Raw genomic sequence first — 20,830 nt, forward strand, 5'->3', positions numbered from 1 at the left:
TTATCAAGCCATGGTAAGACATGAAGGACTCTTAAGTACAAATACTAAGTGAAATAAATCAATTTGAAAAGGCTACATACTGTATGATTCCAACTATATGAAATTCTGGAAAAGACAGAACTATGGAGACAATGAAAAGATTAGTGGATGCCAGGGGTTAGAGGCAGGAAGGGATGAAAAGGCAGAGCACAGGGGGTTTTTAGGGCAGTGAAACTATTCTGTATGAAGCTAAAATGATAGATACTTGTCACTGCAACTTTGTCAAAACCCACAGGATATACAACACCAAGAGTGGCCCCTAATATAAGTTATGGACTTTGAGTGATAATGATGTACTAATGTAAGTTAATTGACTTCAACAAATGTACCACTCTGGTGCAGGATACAGCGCCCCCCCCCCCATGGTGTGGGGACGGTGTATAGGGGAGCTCTTTCTACTTTCTGTTCAGTTTTGCTGTGAACCTAAAAACTGCTCTAAAATTTAAATAAAGTTTATAAATTAAAAACAACAACAACAAACTAGGAAGATTCTATTTCCAGAATGACTAAGTATCTACTAAACTGACCTTACTGTAGTTGTAATCTATTTATATATACTAAATGTTTAATAACGGATTGACCTATATGGAATAAATAGCCTTTCAAATCAGCAGACTTCATATTACTCAACAGATCAGGATGTAAAAGATCTGAGGATATAATCTAATGGGAAGGTTGATCTGCATGGAACAATCAGTGCTGCCTTTCTTAGCATCTAGGTTAGGTAAAGAGTCTACAGCCATGAATTGGGCTTTTAAGTTAATCCTTTTTCCCTAGGTCTGATGCCCAGCTGGATTTTCTGCAGTGATTTGGGGAGACATGATGATGATGACAGGTAACATTTATGGAATATGAAGTATGTTATACATATTAACTCAAAGCTACAGTCCACAGCCCTAGGCAGGCTAAAAGAGCAGATGATGTTCTCAATCAAAGTCCCTTGAATAGGGAAGATCTAGTCCTAAACTCTAACTGCTGGGAATCTAAATAGATAATCATCTCAGAAAGGAACAGCCAGTAGTAATTAATGCCTAGTACTCACATTATAGTTGTGAAATAATGTATAAGAGATGCTAGAGATGCTAAATTTATTTCTATAGGATGAAAAGGCCAGGTCAGATATAAGCTGTTTTTACAAAGTTCCAGGGTAGAGTGCACATAACCCAGTCAGTTTGAGGAGGAACATACCTAAACACAATGAGAGCTTTGCTTTCTAGTCTCAGTAAGTCTCCAATCCCCTGGGTCCTCCTGCACTCTTCGTGGTGTCTTCTAACGTGACAGTTAGTGTTTAAGAGTTTTATTGATTCTTGGAAACGGGCCATGAGCCCACTGAATAGTTGGACAGGAGCCCAGTAAAGTGAGAACCTTCTCCCAAGGACAAAGAGCAATTTCAGAATCGCCAGACTCCCAAGGTGCTTAGACAACTCTTCCACATGCACCCTCATTTTCTCCCTCCAAAGACACAGTAAACTGTGAGCAAGGAAACAAACCCAAGTGAAACAGATCTGTCTTATTTGGCTTGATGATGAGCTGTTTCATTGCTTTGGTACTGTTTTATTGCCCAAAGATAGACAAGGCCCATGGCTTACCCACGCAGTAAGCTCCAAACAGCTTCCTATGGTTCCAAGCCTGTTCCATTTCCATTACACCTAGGTCTGGAACTCCCACTGTAAATAATGTAGCAGTGAACAGTGTAACAGTGCAGCAACCCCTTTAGCAAAGCTAAGGCCCCTTTGCTGGCCTCCCTGGGATGCAAAAATACATGTCTAGACTAAAATATATGGCTAACTCAAATGAGGTCTTCTGCCTCTTAATTTTTCTATATTCCCCAGTCAGAGGCAAGTAAATCAGTCCTTGTACTGTTTAGAGAAGCCCATATTCCAGATAGAGCAGAGTCTGAATATAGAGATCATTTGCTTCAATTACAATATGTGAAATCAATACCAACTTAAAACGAATATTCCTATCACTTTTGTTGACTCCTATTCTAACAGAGAAAGTTATTAGGAGTCGCATGAGGCAGGAAACCATCTTTGTAAGGACTGCCCCTTGGGCATGGTAGGACAACATTTAATAAAGCTCTTTTCACATGGCCCCAGATGGCTGGAGCCATAACACGCTCTCCATATACCAGAACAGACACCAGAGACCCAGGAAACAAACCCGGTCCCAAAACATGCACAAGGCCAAAAGGTCAAGGCAAGAAACAACTAAGAGTCAAAAACAGACTGAACACATTCTCCCAAAGAAAGCATGCCCATGAACTCTGTATGCCTCAGTCAACTGAGTGAAGTAACAATGTAGTATGCGGAGCCACACAAAGTGAGAAGTAGGAAAGAAATTAGGTGTCACTGGTCACTCTTTCCCCCACCTTTCTTAACCTTCAAGCACTCACCTGTGTGGCCATGGAGTGGTGAGTGTGGCCTTGGTAGTGTAGGTGATGTGTTAGAGGTCACAATCAAACTCTTGCGGTTACTTGTCCGGCAACTGCAATGAAAACAGAAAGGTCAGGGCTCAGAGAACTTAAATGGCTGCTGAGGACAAGACTGACATCATTCCACGGACTGAGCAGTATACTACTTCAAACTGAACTGGGGCAGCAAATTCTGTTTGCCCCAGAAAGACTTCATAATTCGTAGCATTCTGCCTTACAATAACTTTTGTCACTGTCTTGACTTTTATCTTGTATTGCCATTGCACTTTGTAATGTTTAGGTTTTGCTCCCAAGCAAATTCAAGGAGCTCCTCTAAAGGTAACAACCATGATTTAGTGGTATCTGAAGAAGAATGGTCATGGTAAATTCAGAAAACAAAACACACAAGTCATATTCTCATATTTCATAAAAATTAATGTTCTTGCCATAAAAATGAAACCATTAACCCATGAAATTTATTTTTAAAAAACTGCTTAATCAAGAATTAAGTAATACTTTCATTTCACCATAAATTTCAGAACAGGTGGGTTCTTTCTAAAAACTGTCTTCCTGTAACATGTTAATTAATGCCTGAGTCTTTTTCTTGTGGTTGGAGAAAACCAAATCATCATGAAAAGTCATTTCATGCTATACTTGCTAGTGAAAACATGTATAAATGTATTTGAAAGGCATTAGGGAAACTTGCCATTTATATTCATCCAAACAAATATTTACCAAACACCTACTTGACACCAGGCACTGTTCTAGATGCTAGGGAAGCAACAGGAAATAAGAGAAAGTCTCTGTCCTCAAACTGGAGTACTGCTATGAAGAAAGATAAAGAAAGGGATGGGGGGAGGAGGTGGAATGTTCAAGAAATAGTAAAATGGGCATCAGGAGGGGAGAATGATAGGAAAAAGAGTAGGTTAGAAAGGGTATTGGGGGTAGGTCACAGCAAGACTCTGTGGGTCTGGTAGACTGTCCTAAAGAACTACTGGAAATGTGACAGGAAATCACAGAAAGGATTGAGATCAATCTCAAGAATGAGATCATGATAAGAAATAATGAGCACTTTCCCCTAAGAAACTATCAGGAAAAATTTAATCCTGTCTCACAACCCTCATTACTCGGTCACCATCATATGTCCAAGCTTCTCGTTCTCCAATGGGATACAGTCTCCCTTTATTCTCTGATCTTCCAACAAGAAAAGCTTGCGGTGTGCCTCCATGAACTCATTCTGTCGTCAGCAAACTCCCTATATTCTCAACTTCTTTGCTCAACATTCATTTTAAATTCTAGTTCTAACTGAAACCTTGCTTAACCCCCATCCTAATACACACACAGGACACCACAGTCCTGGTGAAATCCCAACCATTTTAAACCCAACTTTCCATCTATTTTACAACTACACTCAGGCAGCTGAAGGGTGACTAAAGAAAAACCCCAAATCGTGCTGGCCAGTGTCTCTTTATATTTAAGATGATAACTATCAAATGGGTCTCCTTAACCATACTACAGTTACCTGGACAATGTGTGCTCACTCTCTCTCCAAGACAACTAACTCTCATCTTCTCTCCAAACTTCCAGCACTCCTTCCCCAAATCTCACCATCATCTGCTGACTTTGCTTTTTATTCAACGGGGGTTAAAAAGCAACAATACAAAAATACTTCATATTCTGCATATAAGTCTATTAGCCTAAATTTGCATCCATATACCCTAGTTTCCTATCTACAACAGCAGAAGGAAACACCATGCTCCTGTCAAAGGCAACTCCTCTGACTCTCCTCTTTAAGGTCTGCACCTTTACTGCCCTCCCTCTTCCCTGCCATGAATTTCTACTTCCTACTAAATCATTCTCATCATCATAAAAACATGTCATTTCTTCCATTGCACAAAAATAAAAACAAAATCTTTCCTAGACCTCCCTGGCTTGTGCAGTTCTTTGCTCCTGTCTTTAGGAAAGATTCCATGTGGGGTTTCTACACTTGTCATCTTCACGCCTTCATTTCCTATTTCTCTTCAGCCCACTTGAGACAATCATCCCCATTCTGCTGTTGAAATCACTGCTGTCAAAATCACCAATGACCTTGATCCTCATCTTATGTAACCTCTCAATGTCATTTAGTTTTAACTCCCTCTTTAAAAAAAAATTAATTGGGATATAATTTACAGTCATTAAAATATACAGATCTTAAGTGTTCTGTTCATGAGATAATTATATATATCCATATAGCAACATCCAAAACAAAAGACAATAATTCTATTACCCCAGAAAGTTCTCATATGCCCCTTTCCAGTCAAACTCTTGTCTCCCAATCACTTTCTTCTAACATATGGCATTATATTTGTTTTACTGGATTTCCTATAAGTAGAATTGCACACTATGTATTTTTGTGTGGGCTTGCCTTTTGTTCAACCTAATATCTGTGTAACCCTTCCTGAGACACTTTTCTTTCTTTAGTTTCTAGGACATGATGACTTCCTGGTCTTCCTATCTCAATAGCTGCTCATCTTTTGTTCTCTTTTGCTAGCTCCTTCTCTTCCTGACCACTAAATCATTTAGTACTCAGGGGCTCAGATCTGAAATATCGTTTTTCTCTCCCTATACTCACTCCCTAAATTATTTTTTCCCCTCCAGTTTCATAGTTTTTGAGAGAGAGAGAGAGAGAGAGCGAGCGTGTGCGCGTGAGTAGGGAGTTGGGGGAAAAGGGCAAGGAAGAGAGGAGAGAACCTTAAGCAGGCTCACTACCCAGCATGGAGCCTGATGAAGTGCTCAATCTCACAACCCTGAGATTATGACCTGAGTCAAAATCAAGAGTCAGATGCTTAACCAACTGAGCCACCCAGGCACCCCTCCAGTTTCATAGTTTTAAATCTTTGATGTTAATTAACAATACCTAGCATTTTATTGCTAATACTGTGCTCTCTCCTGAGAGTGCAAGACTCATATATTCAAGTGCCTACTTGACGTCTCCAACTGGATGTCTCAAAAGGCATCTCAAATTAACATTTCTAAAACAGAGTTCTTGAAGTTCCCTCTAAAATCTGCTACTCCTCCCTAGGTTGTACTATCTCACTGCGTGGTACCACCATTCATCCGGATGCTCAGGCAAAAACCTATGAACCACTGTTCGTTCTCTTTTCTTCACACCCACATCCAAAACAACCAGCAAGTTCTGTGGAATTACACCTTAAAAATATACCCTGAGTGGGGTGCCTGGGTGGCTCAGTGGGTTGAGCCTCTGCCTTCAGCTCAGGTCATGATCCCAGCATCCTGGGATCGAGCTCCGCATCAGGCTCTCTGCTCAGCCGGGAGCCTGCTTCCTCCTCTCTCTCTGCCTGCCTCTCTGCCTACTTGTGATCTCTGTCTGTCAAATAAATAAATAAAATTAAAAAAATATATATATACCCTGAGTGCAAGCCGTTCTCATTACCTTCGATACTACCACAACTCCAGTTCAAGTCTATAAAAGATTTCTGAAGGATCTTCCTTCCACTTTGGTTCTTCCTGCCCACACCCCGCTCCTACCATTCTATTCTTCACCTATCAACCACAATAATATTTTAAAAATCATAGATGGGGCGCCTGGATGGCTCAGTGGGTTACGCCTCTGCCTTTGGCTCAGGTCATGATCCCAGGGTCCTGGGATGGAGCCCTGCATCCGGCTCTCTGCTCAGCAGGGAGCCTGCTTCCCTCTCTCTCTGCCTGCCTCTCTGCATACTTGTGATCTCTGTCTGTCAAATAAATAAATAAAATCTTTAAGAAAAAAAATCATAGATGAAATCATGTGACCCTTTTTTAAAACTCCAATGGTGGAGCACCTGCCTGTCTCTTGATTTCAGCTTAGGTCATGATCTCAGGGTCCTGGGAGCAAGCCCCACATTAGGCTCCATACTCAGCAGGGAGTCTGCAGGAGATTCTCTATCCCCCTTCTTTTATTCCTCCCCCACTCACATATATGTGTGTGCGTGCTCTCTCTCTCTCTCTCAAATAAATAAATTAATTAAAAAAAAAAAACCCTCCAATGGCTTCCCATCACATTTGCAATGTAATTCAAATTCCTCACCATGGCCATTCAAATTAACCCTACTATAAAGGTTTTTGTTGTTGTTGTTGTTGTTTTACGTTAAGGAACTCAAGTAAGATTTTGTCTTTTGGATCTTCTTAAAAAGCAACATACCTATGTTTATTCAGCCCCCTATTCTAAGGGCAAATAGGATACAAATATTGTCAGTAGACCCTTCAGTTTTGAACATTAGAAATTTTACAAAACATACATATGAAACTATATTGACCCTTGGCGAGCTTACCCAGATCAAGGGAATCCTGAGTCAAAAGATACCTCAGAGACTTCTGTACTTCAGGTCACCCTACTCCCTTAGTAATTAAGGCTCTCGCCTTCTGGACTTACCCAATTATACCAAATTTTTAGAAAGCATGAGCTCAAATGAGGATTTGTATGGATGCTCCTTTATTCTTCCAAGCAGGCTAATGTCTCTCTTTTCTTTGCACTCTTTTAGCACTTGTAGCTTATCCTACCTCAGTGTAAGTGCCACTGTGGTACAGTAGAAAGAGATAGGGCTTTGCAGTTAGGAGATCTGAGTTTGAAACTGGCTGTTTGACCTTGAACAAGCCTCATAAACTCTCAAGCTTTGGTGTTCTCAATTAAAAAATGAAGATAATATAAACTTTATGTGTCATTCTGGACTCCTCTCTTTTGACCCACTATAAATTTTGTATATCGACCCAGCATAAATTTTGTTGGCCTTAACATCAAAATATATCCAAAGCTGATCATTTCTTCACTTCTTTTACCACTACCACCTTGGATCAAGCCACTTATCTGAATTAAGTAAACTAGCTTCCTCGTTGGTAGTCCTGCTTCTACTTTTGTTCCCTTGGAATCTGTTCTCAACAAAACAGCCTTTAAAATATAATTCAGAAAATACTTCTACTTCCAATCATGATAGAGCAACAAATAATATAACGACCCTCTCATATAATAAACTAGACCAAAAAAATGAAACAATTTTCAGACCCTGGACAAGTAGTAATTCAGGACAGTGATCGCTAAGAGAAGGGGAACAAACAACGTGAGTACTATGATTACCCAAGCTTACTATCTGAAAAGACTTCCCAGCAACAGTGCAGGGAGGAGGTGACCTACACAGAGCCTCGCAGCCTCCTTGAGTTGAAAAAGCTACCCAAGAAAAGGAGGTGAAAATTCCTCAGTGTACACATAGGGTCAGAAATAGTTTGTGCTCTGAGCACTCAGAAGATGAAAATCTGGTTATTCATGGGACAGCAGAAAGAAAATATTCATCCCAAATGCTACTCTGGTCCTACCTAACAAAGCTTAAAAGCAATCCTGAAAAAGATCAAACTATTTCCAAGTAACTTAACTGTATCTCAGTTAAGGCTCAAAAATATTGAAAGGAATAAAAATGACATATCTGATAAAGGGTTAGTATCCAAAATATATAAAGAGCTCATAAAACCCAACACCCAAAAAAAACAAATTACCCAGTTTAAAAATGGGCAGAGGACACAAATAGACATTTTTCCAAAAAAGACATACAGATGCCCAATAAACACATGAAATGAAAAGATGCTCAACATCACTCATCATCAGGGAAATACAAATCAAAATCAAGATGAGATACCACCTCACACCTGTCAGAATAGCTAAAATTAACAACACAAGAAACAACAGGTGTTGGTGAGGATGCAGAGAAAGGAGAACCCTCACACTGTTTGTTGGTAGGAATACAAACTGGTGCAGCCACTCTGGAAAACAGTATGGAGGTTCCTCAAAAAGTTAAAAATAGAACTACCCTGGGGGGCGCCTGGGGGGCTCAGTGGGTTAAGCCTCTGCCCTCAGCTCAGGTCATGGTCTCAGGATCCTGGGAGGGCTCTCTGCTCAGCAGGGAGTCTGCTTACCTCTCTCTCTGCCTGCCTCTCTGCCTACTCGTGCTCTCTCTCTCTGTCAAATAAATAAAATCTTAAAAAAAAAAAAAGAACTACCTTGGGATCCAGCAATTGCACTACTAAGTATTTACCCAAAGGATACAAAAATGCTGATTCAAAGGGATACATGCATGCTGATGTTTATAGCAACACCATCAACAACAGCCAAAGTATGGAAAGATCCAGAATGTCCACTGACAGATGAATGGATAAAGAAGAGGTGGTATATATGCACAATGGAATATTACTCAGCCATAAAAAAATGAACTCTTGATGTTTGAGATGCTGTGAAGAGAGCTAAAGAGTATTATGCTAAGCAAAATAAGTCAGTCAGAGAAGGACAAATACCACATGATTATACTCATATGTGGGATTTAGAAACAAAACAAATGAACACAGACAGAAAAGGAAGAAAAAGAGATGATAACCAAGAAACAGAGTTTTAACTATAGGGAACAAACTGATGGTTATCAGAGGGGAGGTGGTGGTGGGGAGATGGGTTAAATACGTGATGGGGATTAAGGAGAGCACTTGTTGTGATGGGCACCAGATGTATACAAGTGTTGAATCACTAAATCCTACACCTAAAACTAATATTACTCTGTATGTTAATGAATTTAAATAAAAAGAATAAAAAATATTCACATATGACAAATCTACACTGTTTTGTATGTAATAAAAAATCACTAGGCATGGGAAAAAGCAGACATATAGGACCCATAATGAGTGGGAAATCAATAGATGCAGAAATGATAGAGATGATAGAATTAACAGAACACTAAAATTGTTACTATAACTATATTCCGTATTTTCAATAAGCTACAGGAAAGTATCGGTATGTGAAGGAGAGATTTATGAATATTTACGATATTTAAAAAACACAAATAAAATTTCTAGAGAATAAGAGTCTCAGATGAAAATTAAACTGGATGGCATTAACAGAGATGAGGCACTGCAGAAGATCAGTGAACCCAGACATAGCAAGAGAAGCTATGCAAAATGAAACAGAAAAGAAAATGTTTAAAACTGGAAACAGCAATAGCGAGCAGTGGGACAACTCCAAGCAGACTAAACGTGTAATTAGAGTCCCTAAAAGGAAGGGAGGGACCAAAAAAATATTTGAAGAACTAACTGCTAAAAAATTTCCAAACTGATAATAACTATAAACTCACAGATCCAAGAAACTCAATGAACCCCAAGGACAAGAAACATGAAGAAAAATATGTCAAAGTACATCATAATCAAATTACTTAGAATCAGTGATAAAATCTTAATAGCACCACATATAAAGATTATGTAACACACAGAAGAACAAAGGTAACAATGACAATAGGCTTCTCATTGGAAAAAGATGGAACCCAGAAGATAGAAAACACATGTCTTAAAATATTGAACACCAGATTCAATACCAAGTGAAAACATCTCTCAAAAAGGTAGCCAAAATAATGACTTTTTCACACATACAAAAGCTGAAATAATTCATTACCAACAGACCTGCATTAAGGCCTTCAGGCAAAAGGACATGATACCAGATAGAAATCTGGATCTACACAGAGGAAAGAAAAGCACCAGAAATGGTGAATATATAAATATAAATCTTGATTTTTATTTTTAAAATCACTTTAAAAGATAATTGAGTTTAAAAAAAAAAGATAACTGAGTTTTAAAGGAAACACAATAAGTTACTGTGGGCTTTACAAATGGGGGATATAAAATGGGGGACAGCCACAGCACAAAGCTTTGGAGGGAAGAATGGAAGTACAACACTGTGAGGCTCTTACATTAAATGTGAAGTGATAGAGTATTACTTGAAGGTAAACCGTAATGAGTTAAAATTTTATACTATACAAACTAATGCAGCTACTAAAAAAAGGTATAGTTAATAAGCCAACAAAGGAAATAAAATGGAACCGTAAAACATACACAATCCCAAAAAAGGCAAAAAAAAAAAAAAGGGGGGGGAAACAAGTACAGTTGAGCAAAACAGAAAACAAATAGTAAGATAACAGATTTAAGCCAATTACACCAATAATCACATAAAATATAAATGTTCTCAAAACATATTCAAATTACAGCAGAGACTTTCAGATTGAACAAAATAGCAGGGCCAAACTATATGCCGTTTATTATTTGTGACAGCCAGAAACTAGAAACCACCTCAAATATCCACTGACATGAATGATCAGTCATAATATATCTATACACTGGACAACTATTCTGTAATAAAAAGGAATGAAATACTTAAGTCAAACAATGGATGAATTGCAAAATAATTATGATGAAAGCAAGAAGCCAGACATAAAAGAGTACATACTGAATGATTCTATTTATATTAAATTTAAGAAAATGCTCACTAACCTACAGTGACAGCAGATTAGTGGTTGCCTGACCAGAGGCAGGAGAGGGATCATACAGAGGCATGAGGAAATTTGGGGGACTTCTAGGTACGTTTATCTTGACTGTCATGATGGTTTCATAGATGCATGCATATATCAAATCCCATCAAATTTTATGTTTTAAAGATGTACAATCTATTATGCTTCAATCATACTTCAACAAAAACTATAAAAAATATTTTTTTAATGTAAATAATATCAAAGTCACTCTTCTGCTTAAAATTCTCCCTGCCTGGGGCGCCTGGGTGGCTCAGTCATTAAGCGTCTGCCTTCGGCTCGGGTCATAATCCCAGGGTCCTGGGATAGAGCCCTACATCGGGCTCCCTGCTCAGCAGGAAGCCTGCTTCTCCCTCTCCCACTCCCCGTGCTTGTGCTCCTTCTCTCGCTGTGTCTCTCTCTGTCAAATAATAAATAAAATCTTAAAAAAAAAAAAAAGTCTCCCTGTCTACAACAAAAACTAAGGATGTACTGCATGATGACTAACATAGTAAAAAAAAAAAATTAAATAAAAAAAGAAATGTAAAATTTTGAAAAAATAAATAAATAAAATAAAATTCTCCCTGTCTCACTGAGAATGAAAGTCAATGTTCTTACAGCAGCCTATAAGGCTTTACATGGTCTGGATCTCCATTTCTTCTTTCCCTCTTACTCTACTCCAGATACATGGGCTTCCTCCCTTCTCTTAAAGTAGGTCAAGCATGCCACTGCCTCAGAGCCTTTACAAATGGTACTTCCTTCACTCTGTTTCCCCAGATAGCCTCACGGTTTGCTCCCGCACCTCCTTTAGGTTTTTGTTCAAGTGCAGTCTTCTCTATGAATTTGCCCCTAATCATGCTATTTAAAATGTAACTCCACACCCAAAACTCTCTATCTCCCTTTCCCAATATATTTTTCTCAAGAGAACTTATCACTATCTAACATACTACATATTTTGCAAATTCATTTTGTTTGTTGTCTCTTTTCCCATTAAAATCTAAGCTCCATGAGGCCAGAAGCCTGTGCATGCTTTGCTTACTGCTGTATTCCTCAGTTCCTAGAACACTGCCTGGCACATGTCAGGCTCTCAAAAAATATTTGTTAAATGAATGAATGAATGGATGAATAGGATTTGTCATAAGGATTAAAATAAGAGAGGATAACTGCATACCTCGCCTGTGTAAGGTATATCAAACCATTGCGTCTAAACTCCTTGTGTATGAAAATGAAGATCTCTTGACACCACAGGAACAAATAATTGATTCTAAATTTCATTTGCCATGATCTTATTTAAAATTAAAACAAATTCCAAAATGCTGAAGATCGTATTTCCAGGCCACATGACTTTTTATGAAGGTACACATAATCTCAACTGGCAAATCTGCAACAGCTGCCAAGGGAAAAAAAGGTCAGACACCCTGGTACAGAAGCCATGACTCAGCTGGGCTCCGAAACAAGGAACTGGCTAATTTTTCCATTTCAACAGACTCTGGCCATTTCCCCTGGATCCTAGAAAATAAAGATCAGGTCTTAATTCCTTCACCCCAGTAAGATCAAAGTACTGGATGTTTACAGAGTCAGCCACATTAACTCTCAGCTGACGGAAGGAAACCTAGAAGTCCTCTGAGCTGATTCTCTGATGCCTGTTGCAAGAACTGGGTTAAATCAGACTGCTGGTTAATACCATCCCAGTCACTTGGTCACTTGGAGCAAGACCTGGCCTTTCACTTTCCTATATGCTTCACCATAGTCATCTCGGTGGATAGTGGCAGCGACGACTAAAGCACCCTGTGCAATCTCTGTGATACTGTCACACTGTGGCCGTATTTGGAGAAATCCCAGCCTTCAAAAATGCTTCTTTCCATCAACTAGCAGGTATGCAAATCTGCCCCTGCCCCCTCCCTGCAGGAGCTGCTGTAAACTCATTTAGGAGGTCTCCTTCCCAGTCTGAAGCAATACCTCTCCAATCTCCAAATCCCGCAAGTCCAGCTGCTCTGAGAAACTTGAGAACTCAGTACTTGGCTAACAAGCGGCTACTTCCCTTCAAAATTCAGAGTGAGGAAAAGACCACTTCTGGTTCATTAAGCGTGATCAATAAAATACAGAAGAAACTGGGATCACTTAAGATCAAGGGCTTTCAAATGTTATTTCAGAGTAACAACCATGACAATGTCCCTGTGAAGACTAAGAAGCTAGACTTGAAATTCATTCTTTGAGGTTAGCATTACCGATACCAAAACTAGGTAAACACTCTCTCAAATAAATAAAATAAAACTCTACAAAAAAAGAAAGCTACAGGCTAATATCTCTAATGAACACAGATGCAAAAATTCTCAACAAAATATTAGCTAATCAAATACAACAATACATTAAAAAAATCCACCCATCACAATCAAGTGGGATTTATTCCTGGGATAGAAGGGTGAGTGAATATTTGCAAACCAATCAATGGTTATCACATCAATAAGAGAAAGGACAAAAGCCACATAATCATGTCAATAAATGCAGAAAAAGCATTTTTTTAAAGATTTTATTTATTTATCAGATAGAGATCACAGGTAGGCAGAGAGGCAGACAGAGAGAGAGGGGGAAGCAGGCTCCCCTCTGAGCAGAGAACCCGATGAGGGGCTCGATCCCAGGACCCTGAGATCATGATCTGAGCCAAAGGCAGAGGCTTTAATCCACTGAGCCACCCAGGCGTCCCAAAAGCATTTTTGTCAGTACAATTTCCATTCATGAAAAAAACCTCAACAAAGTAGGTTTAGAGGGAATATACCTCAACATAATAAAGGCCATATATGAAAAACCACAGCAAACAGCATACTCAGTGGGGAGAAACAGAGCTTTCCCCCTAAGGTCAAGAACAAGACAAGGATGTACACTCTCACCACTTCTACTCAACATAGTACTGGAAGTCCTAGCCACAGCAATCAGACAAGAAATAAAAGGCACCCAAATTGGTAAGGAAAAAGTAAAACTTTCACTATTTGCAGATGACATGACACTGTATACAGAAAACCTGAAATACTCCACCAAAAAACTGCTAGAATGGATAAATGAATTCAGTAAAGTCATAGGATACAAAAATCAATATACAGAAATCTATTGCATTTCTAGACATCAATGATGAAGTAGCAGAAAGAGAAATTAAGAAAATAATCCCATTTGAATTGCCAAATTCCAAAAAGAATAAAATACCTAGGAATGAACTTAATAAAGGAGGTGAAAGACCTGTATTCTAAAAACCATAAAACACTGATGAAAGAAATTGAAGATGATAAAAACAAATATAAAGAAATTACAGCCTCATGGGTTGGGAGAAAATATTGATAAAGTGTTGATACTACCGAAAGCAATCTACAGATTTAATGCAACACGGGCACCCAGCTATCTCAGTCAGAACACATGACTCTTGGTCTCGGGGCTTCAAGTTCGAGCCCCAAGTTGGGTATGGAGACTACTTTAAAAATATAAAATCTTAGGGGCACCTGGGTGGCTCAGTTGGTTAAGTGTCGTCTTCAGCTCAGGTCATCCAGGGTCCTGGGAGGGAGCCCTGGGTTGGGTCCGGCTCCCTGCTCAGGGAGGAGTCTGCTTTTCTGCCGGTCCTTGTCCCTGCTCATGCTCACGTTCTCTCTGTTTCTCTCTCTCAAATAAATAAAGTAAAATCTTAAGAAAAAAAATTTAAATTTAAAAAAAATTTTAAAATAAAATCTAAAACAAAAAAAAAAACCCAACAGCATTTTTCATAGAACTAGAAGAAAATAATCTGAAAATTTGTGTGGAAACACACACAAAAAAGACCCTGGATAGCCAAAGCAATCATGAAAAAGAAGAACAAAACTGCAGGTACCACAATCCCAGATTTAAAGATATAATAAAAAGCTGTAATAATCCTAACAGTATAGTACTGGCACAAAAATAGACACATAGAGGGCATGGAACACAATAGAGAGCCCAGAAACAAACCCATGATTATACAGCCAATTAGTCTTTAACAAAGAAGGCAAGATTATGCAATGGGAAAAAGACAGTCTCTTAAACAAATGGTGTTGGGAAAACTAGACAGCTACATAAAAAAGAATGAAACTGGACCACTTTCTTACACCATACACAAAAATAAACTCAAAATGGATTAATATTTGATCATTTGATCATCCCCATAAATGGGAGAACTGAAACCATAAAAATCTTGGAAGAGAGCACAGGTATTACTCTGATGTCAGCTATGGCAATGTTTTTCTAGATAGGTCTCCTGAGGAAAGGGAAACAAAAGCCCCCCACCAAAACTACATCAAAATAAAATGCTTCTGCACAGCAAAGGAAACCATTAACAAAACTAAAAGACAATTTACTTAAGGAGAGAAGTTATTTGCAAATAATATATCCACTAGGGGGCTAATATCCAAAATATATAAAGAACTGATACAATTCAAAAACACAAATATATACAATTTAAAAATGGGCAGAAGACATAAACAGACTTTCTCCAAAGAAGACATACAGATGGCCAACCGACACATGAAAAGTTGTTCAACATCACTCATCATCAGGGAAATGCAAATCGAAACTACAATATTGCCTCACACCTGTCAGAATGACTAAATCAAAAACACAAGAAACAACAAGTGTTGGTGAGATGTGGAGAAAAAGGAACACTCATTCACTATTGGTGGGAATGCAAATTGGTGCAGCCACTGTGGAAAACAGTATAGAGGTTCCTTGAAAAATCAAGAATAGAATTACCATATGATCTAATAATTCCACTACTGGGTATTTACCCAGAGAGTACAAAAACACTAATTCGAAAAGCTATAGGTATCCCTAAGTTTATTGCAGCATTATTTACAATAGCCAATATATGAAAACAACCCAAGTGTCCATCAATAGATGAATGGATAAAGAAGATGTGGTATATATATGCAGTGGAGTATTACTCAGCCAACAAATCGAAGAAAATCTTGCCACTTGCAACAATATGGATGGGCTTATAGGGTAAAATCCTAAGTGAAATAGAGAAAGACAAATGATAGATGACTTCACTCATATGTGGAATTTAAGAAACAGAACAATTGAACAAATAACAAAAGAGACCAGAAAAACCAGAATCTTAACTATAAAGAATAAGCTGATGGTTACCAGAGCAGAGGAAAGTGGTGAGATGGATGAAATAGGTGAAGGGGATTAAGAGTATACTTTATCGGCGTTAAGCATGGAGTAATAGAATTGTTGAATCACAGTTTCAATAGCTTCCTAACTATTCTCCCTTGTTTACTCTTGTCTTCTCAACACAAGTAGTCACAATGATCTTTTAAAAACATAAATCAGATTATTTTACTCTGCCCAAAACCTTCCAAAGCTAATAACATAGAAGTTATTAGCTACACCAGTCATTGCACTAATTCTTCTACCTGAAATGCCCTTTCCTCAGTAATACAATGGCAAAAATCCCTTACCTTTCAAGACCTTACTAAAATGTGACTTACCCATTTCCCTATATGATACTGTGACCTGTTCTCCCGTAATCTCCCTTACTCTAGCTTTTTCTTTTCTTCTCTTTTCTTTTCTCTCTCTCTCTCTCTCTTTCTCTCTTTTTGATGGAAGCTCTTCTTGGATTAACCAAGTATTTTTTAACCCCTTCTTCATGGATTTAGAAATTATACACTGTTTTATTTTAAGTAATTATTATTATTAAAGTTTTAATAAGTACTTCTATCTTAATAAAGTCTAAGATTAGCCAGCATCTCAACCCTTCCGAAAAAATTAAAAGATCTTAATTCCAATTCTCCCCCATCCCCTTTCAACTTACATGTTATTTGGTCCAGTATTTCAGGTCTAGCTTGCTGTTATATTGCCAAATTAATAATTATTGCTGTTCTATGCAAGAATTGCTTGCTTAAATTTACTCATAGATTTTCCAATTCCTTTGCTCAGCTTTTCCTCTTGGATCTCACACCTTTCTTCTTTTCTTAGCAAGGATTTCAGTCAGAATTTGATAGTGATAAAAAACTTCTCAATTTTGATGTTTGCCTGAAAGTGTTTTTATTTTGATCAATAACTTCCAAGGATAATTAAGCAGGTATAGAATCTTACAACCTCTTATTGAGAGTGACTTTTTTCACAGTATCTTAAAGATATTATCGCACTGTTTTATGGCTCCTGTTATTGCTGTTAAGAAGCTAGCTTTTAGGATTATTATTCCTTTGTAGTTAATTTTTCTTTTTTCTCTAGTTCTTTTTTTTTAACTGTTAGCTTTGTTTTTTAGATATAATTCACATAACATAGAATTCAACCTTTTAAAGTATGTAATTCAGCGTTTTTTAGTATACTCGCAAAGCTGTGCAACCATCACCACTAACTCCAGAACGCTTTCATTACCCCCCAAAGAACTCCTGTAACCATAAACAGTCACTCCCATCCTCCCTTCCTCCCCCACCTCCCTTACCAGGCAACCACCAATGTACTTTCTATCTCTATGGATTCAGCTATTCTGGGTATTTCATAGAAACAGAATAATATATTATGTGGTCTTTTGTGTCTGGCTTCTTATAGTTAGCATCAATGTTGTCCAGATTCACCCACGTTGCAGCTTTTATCAGTACTTCATTTCTTTTTATGGCTAAATTATATTCCATTGAGTAAGTATGCCACATTTTATTTATCTATTCATAAATTGATGGACACTTGGGTTGTTTCTATTTTATGGGTATTTTAAATAATATTGCTATGAACATTTGTGTATTTGTGTGTATATCTGTTTTCAATTCTCTTGGGTGGGCTTCCTTACTGAATTCATTTGTTAGAGTTCTTTTAGCTTTTGTGGATTCTTGAGGGTTTTCTAGCTCCTTTCAAAACCTCTGTTTTTATGGTTCTGCAATTTTACTGCAATGTATCTAGATGGAGATTTATTTCTGCTTATTGTACTTCATGATGTTATTTTATTTCCAATCAGTTTTGGAAGATCTCAATCATTATCTCTATAAATATTGTTTTTCTCCCCACTTCTCTATATTCTGTTGGACATTCTTATTGTATCTTCCATACTTCTTAGCTCTCATTCATTCTTTGTATCTTTCCATCTCTGTGCTGCACTCTAGATAAAATTTTACTAACTTTGTCCGCAGCTTTACTACGTAACCTGACTGTTAATTTTTCAAATTTAATGACACAACATATTTAATTTCTTGAATTCTAATTCACATTTTCCCCAAATATGCCTGGTCTTTTTTACTAAATATGTCTTGGAGTGGAAAACCACTTACCACGCTAATGGACATCAAAAGAAAGCTGGGGTGGCAATCCTTATACCTGACAAATTATATTTTAAACCAAAGACTATAGTAAGAGATGAGGAAGGACACTATACCATACTTAAAGGGTCTATCCAACAAGAAGATCTAACAATTGTAAATATTTATGCCCCTAACATGGGAGCAGCCAATTAATAACAAAATCAAAGAAACACATCCACAATAATACAATGTAATAGTAGGGAATTTTTATACCCTCCCCCCTTACTGAAATGGACAGATCATCTAAGTAAAAGATCAACAAGGAAATAAGGGCTTTACTAAATAAGTCTTTTTTCTCTTGTGTCTTTTTTATTTTTATTCATTTTAAATATACTTATTTCATAGTTTTTATCCATAATGTTATTTTCTGAAGTTCTTAGGCTTATTCTTTCTTTTTTTTCTATTGAATTTCATTTATGGTAGATTGTTTCCTTGTATGATCTATAATTTTGTACTGTGAAATCACCTTCAGTATGGCTTTATTTATGGGAACCTTGCACTACCTGATTTCAGAGTGTGTCATTTAAATGAAATTTTGAGTTTCTTTCTGACAGATTTGTCAAGGTTATTGCCAACTCAGAATCAGTTCCTAGACCACATATACATTTATAAACTCCAGGCCCCAAATTAAGTTAAATAAAAGCCTACAGTTTATTTTCAATGAAAACTTTTTATTATTAAGAGCCCTATTTTTTTTTAATATTTTATTTATTTATCTGACAGACAGAGGTCACAAGTAGGCAGAGAGGCAGGCACAGAGACAGGAGGAGGAAGCAGGCTCCCCGCGGAGCGGAGAACCCGAAGCGGGACTCGATCCCAGGACCCTGGGATCATGACCTGAGCCAAAGGCAGCGACCCAACCCACTGAGCCACCCAGGCGTCCCTTAAGAGCCCTATTTAAAACCGAGATGAGACTAAAGAACTTTTCATCTCTCCATGCCAGTGGCAAACTGTTTTCCTAGTCTGCTGAGGATAAAGTCCTTGAGGGTCCTAATTATATACGGAATCTCAATTCTGTATTATCTTAGAGTTTCCCTACCCAAAACAAGTTCAAGGCCTATCCTCTTTCCCCTAAAGGATATCAAGACTAATACACTTCCTCTTACCCCACTTTTTTTTAGAAGTTCCACACTGGTTCCCACTGTTCAGGTACTGTTTTCTTAGATTTGGGTCCCTTGGCATTTTCCTTATAGTCTACTGAATTTAGCTACACATTTAAAGCAATAATCGTGGGGCGCCTGGGTGGCTCAGTGGGTTAAAGCCTATGCCTTTAGCTCAGGTCATGTTCTCAGGGTCCTGATATCGAGCCCCGCATCGGGTTCTCTGCTCAGCGGGGAGCCTGCTTCCTCCTCTCTCTCTGCCTGCTTGTGATCTCTGTCTGTCAAATAAATAAATAAAATCTTTTTTTAAAAAAAGGCAATAATCATAATAGCTAATATTTATTAAGTGCTAACTGGGCACCATTTAAGGCATTACATGTAGCATCTCATACCCTATGAAGCAGATACTATTATTATTCCCCTTATACAGGCAAGGAACTACGAGGCAGAGAGAGGCTGAGTAGTTCATCTTAAATCACAATAAGGTACTAACATTTTTTGAAAATCTAATGTAATTTACATCTCGTTGCTCTAGGACTTTCTCAATGTGAAATTGCTTCTTGGTATTTGGCTAAGATCATGTGTAGGACTTTCTTAATGTGGATGTCCACTCTAAAGATGATTCAGAAGGCATGTATCCACAAAAACAAGGATATGATTCAGCTTGTAGCAGTTTTTAACAGGCAAACTTAAAACAGCAACATCACCTGCAACAATAACAACTTAGAGTGAAAAGAAATAAACATAGGTCTAAAGCTCAAATGTCAATGTCCAGGGTAACTCCACATGGATTTAAAAGATCCAGAATGCTTGGAATGAATCAACAGTTATAAAGTAAAAAACCTGAGGAGAGGGGGGAAAACCGGCCAAATGTAGACCAGTGCAACACCCTCCACTGTCAACTGTATGACATGGTGGGAAGGTTCCCTAACATGGCGACAGCAACATGTCCCCACCCCCCCTCAGTAAGTGTACCCACCATCTAGAGACCAGATAATTCTGTCATTCGTGACTGTAGTTGATGTTCACATTCCCAGGGTTCTTTTTTTTTTTTTTTAAGATTTATTTATTTGAGAGAGAGAGAGAGAGAGAGCAAGCACAAGCAAGAGAGAGAGGGAGAAGCAGACTTCCCACTGAGCAGGGAGCCGATGTGGGGCTCAATCCCAGGACCTTGGGATCACGACCTGAGCCAAAGGCAGATGCTTAACTGACTGAGCCACCCAGGCGCCACACATTCCCAGGGTTCTAAGTGAATAAACCTGGCCATAGAGATGGGAAAGAAATTCAAAAGCCCAAGAGTGGTCACTGCTTCAGAATTCATGTATTCTAAGCATGTCTGTGTGTTCAGGGCCCAGAACTGATACATAGTTATTATTACTTGCATAAATAATGAATGGGAGAGAATGGTCCTGTCATACATTTTTAAAGCTGTACATCACTTGGTAGTCAAAGGAAAGTGGCCAGTGACACTAATGATTTTTTTTTAAAGATTTTATTCATTTACTTGGAGAGAGAAAGAGAGAGAGAGCACAAGCAGGGGAGCAGAAGGCAGAGGGAGAAGCAAGCTCCCCACTGAGCAAGGAGCCTGATGTGGGACTTGATCCTAGGACCCTGGGATCATGACCTGAGCTGAAGGCAGATGCCCAA

The 20,830-nt window shown here is 38.2% G+C and overlaps 1 protein-coding gene across 4 annotated transcripts in view; it reads right to left on the reverse strand.

Moving 5' to 3' along the window:
* Positions 1 to 20,830, reverse strand: part of MAST2 (microtubule associated serine/threonine kinase 2) — a 213,617-nt gene that overhangs the window by 56,205 nt on the left and 136,582 nt on the right. For all 4 annotated transcript variants that reach the window (XM_080801978.1, XM_080801977.1, XM_080801976.1 and 1 more), the window contains one exon: positions 2,435 to 2,526. In XM_080801978.1, the coding sequence (XP_080658104.1) occupies positions 2,435 to 2,526 (92 nt within the window). The remainder of the gene's footprint in view (positions 1 to 2,434; positions 2,527 to 20,830) is intronic.

The sequence above is a fragment of the Martes martes genome (genome assembly GCF_963455335.1).
Source record: "Martes martes genome assembly, chromosome: 4".
NCBI lineage: Eukaryota > Metazoa > Chordata > Mammalia > Carnivora > Mustelidae > Martes > Martes martes.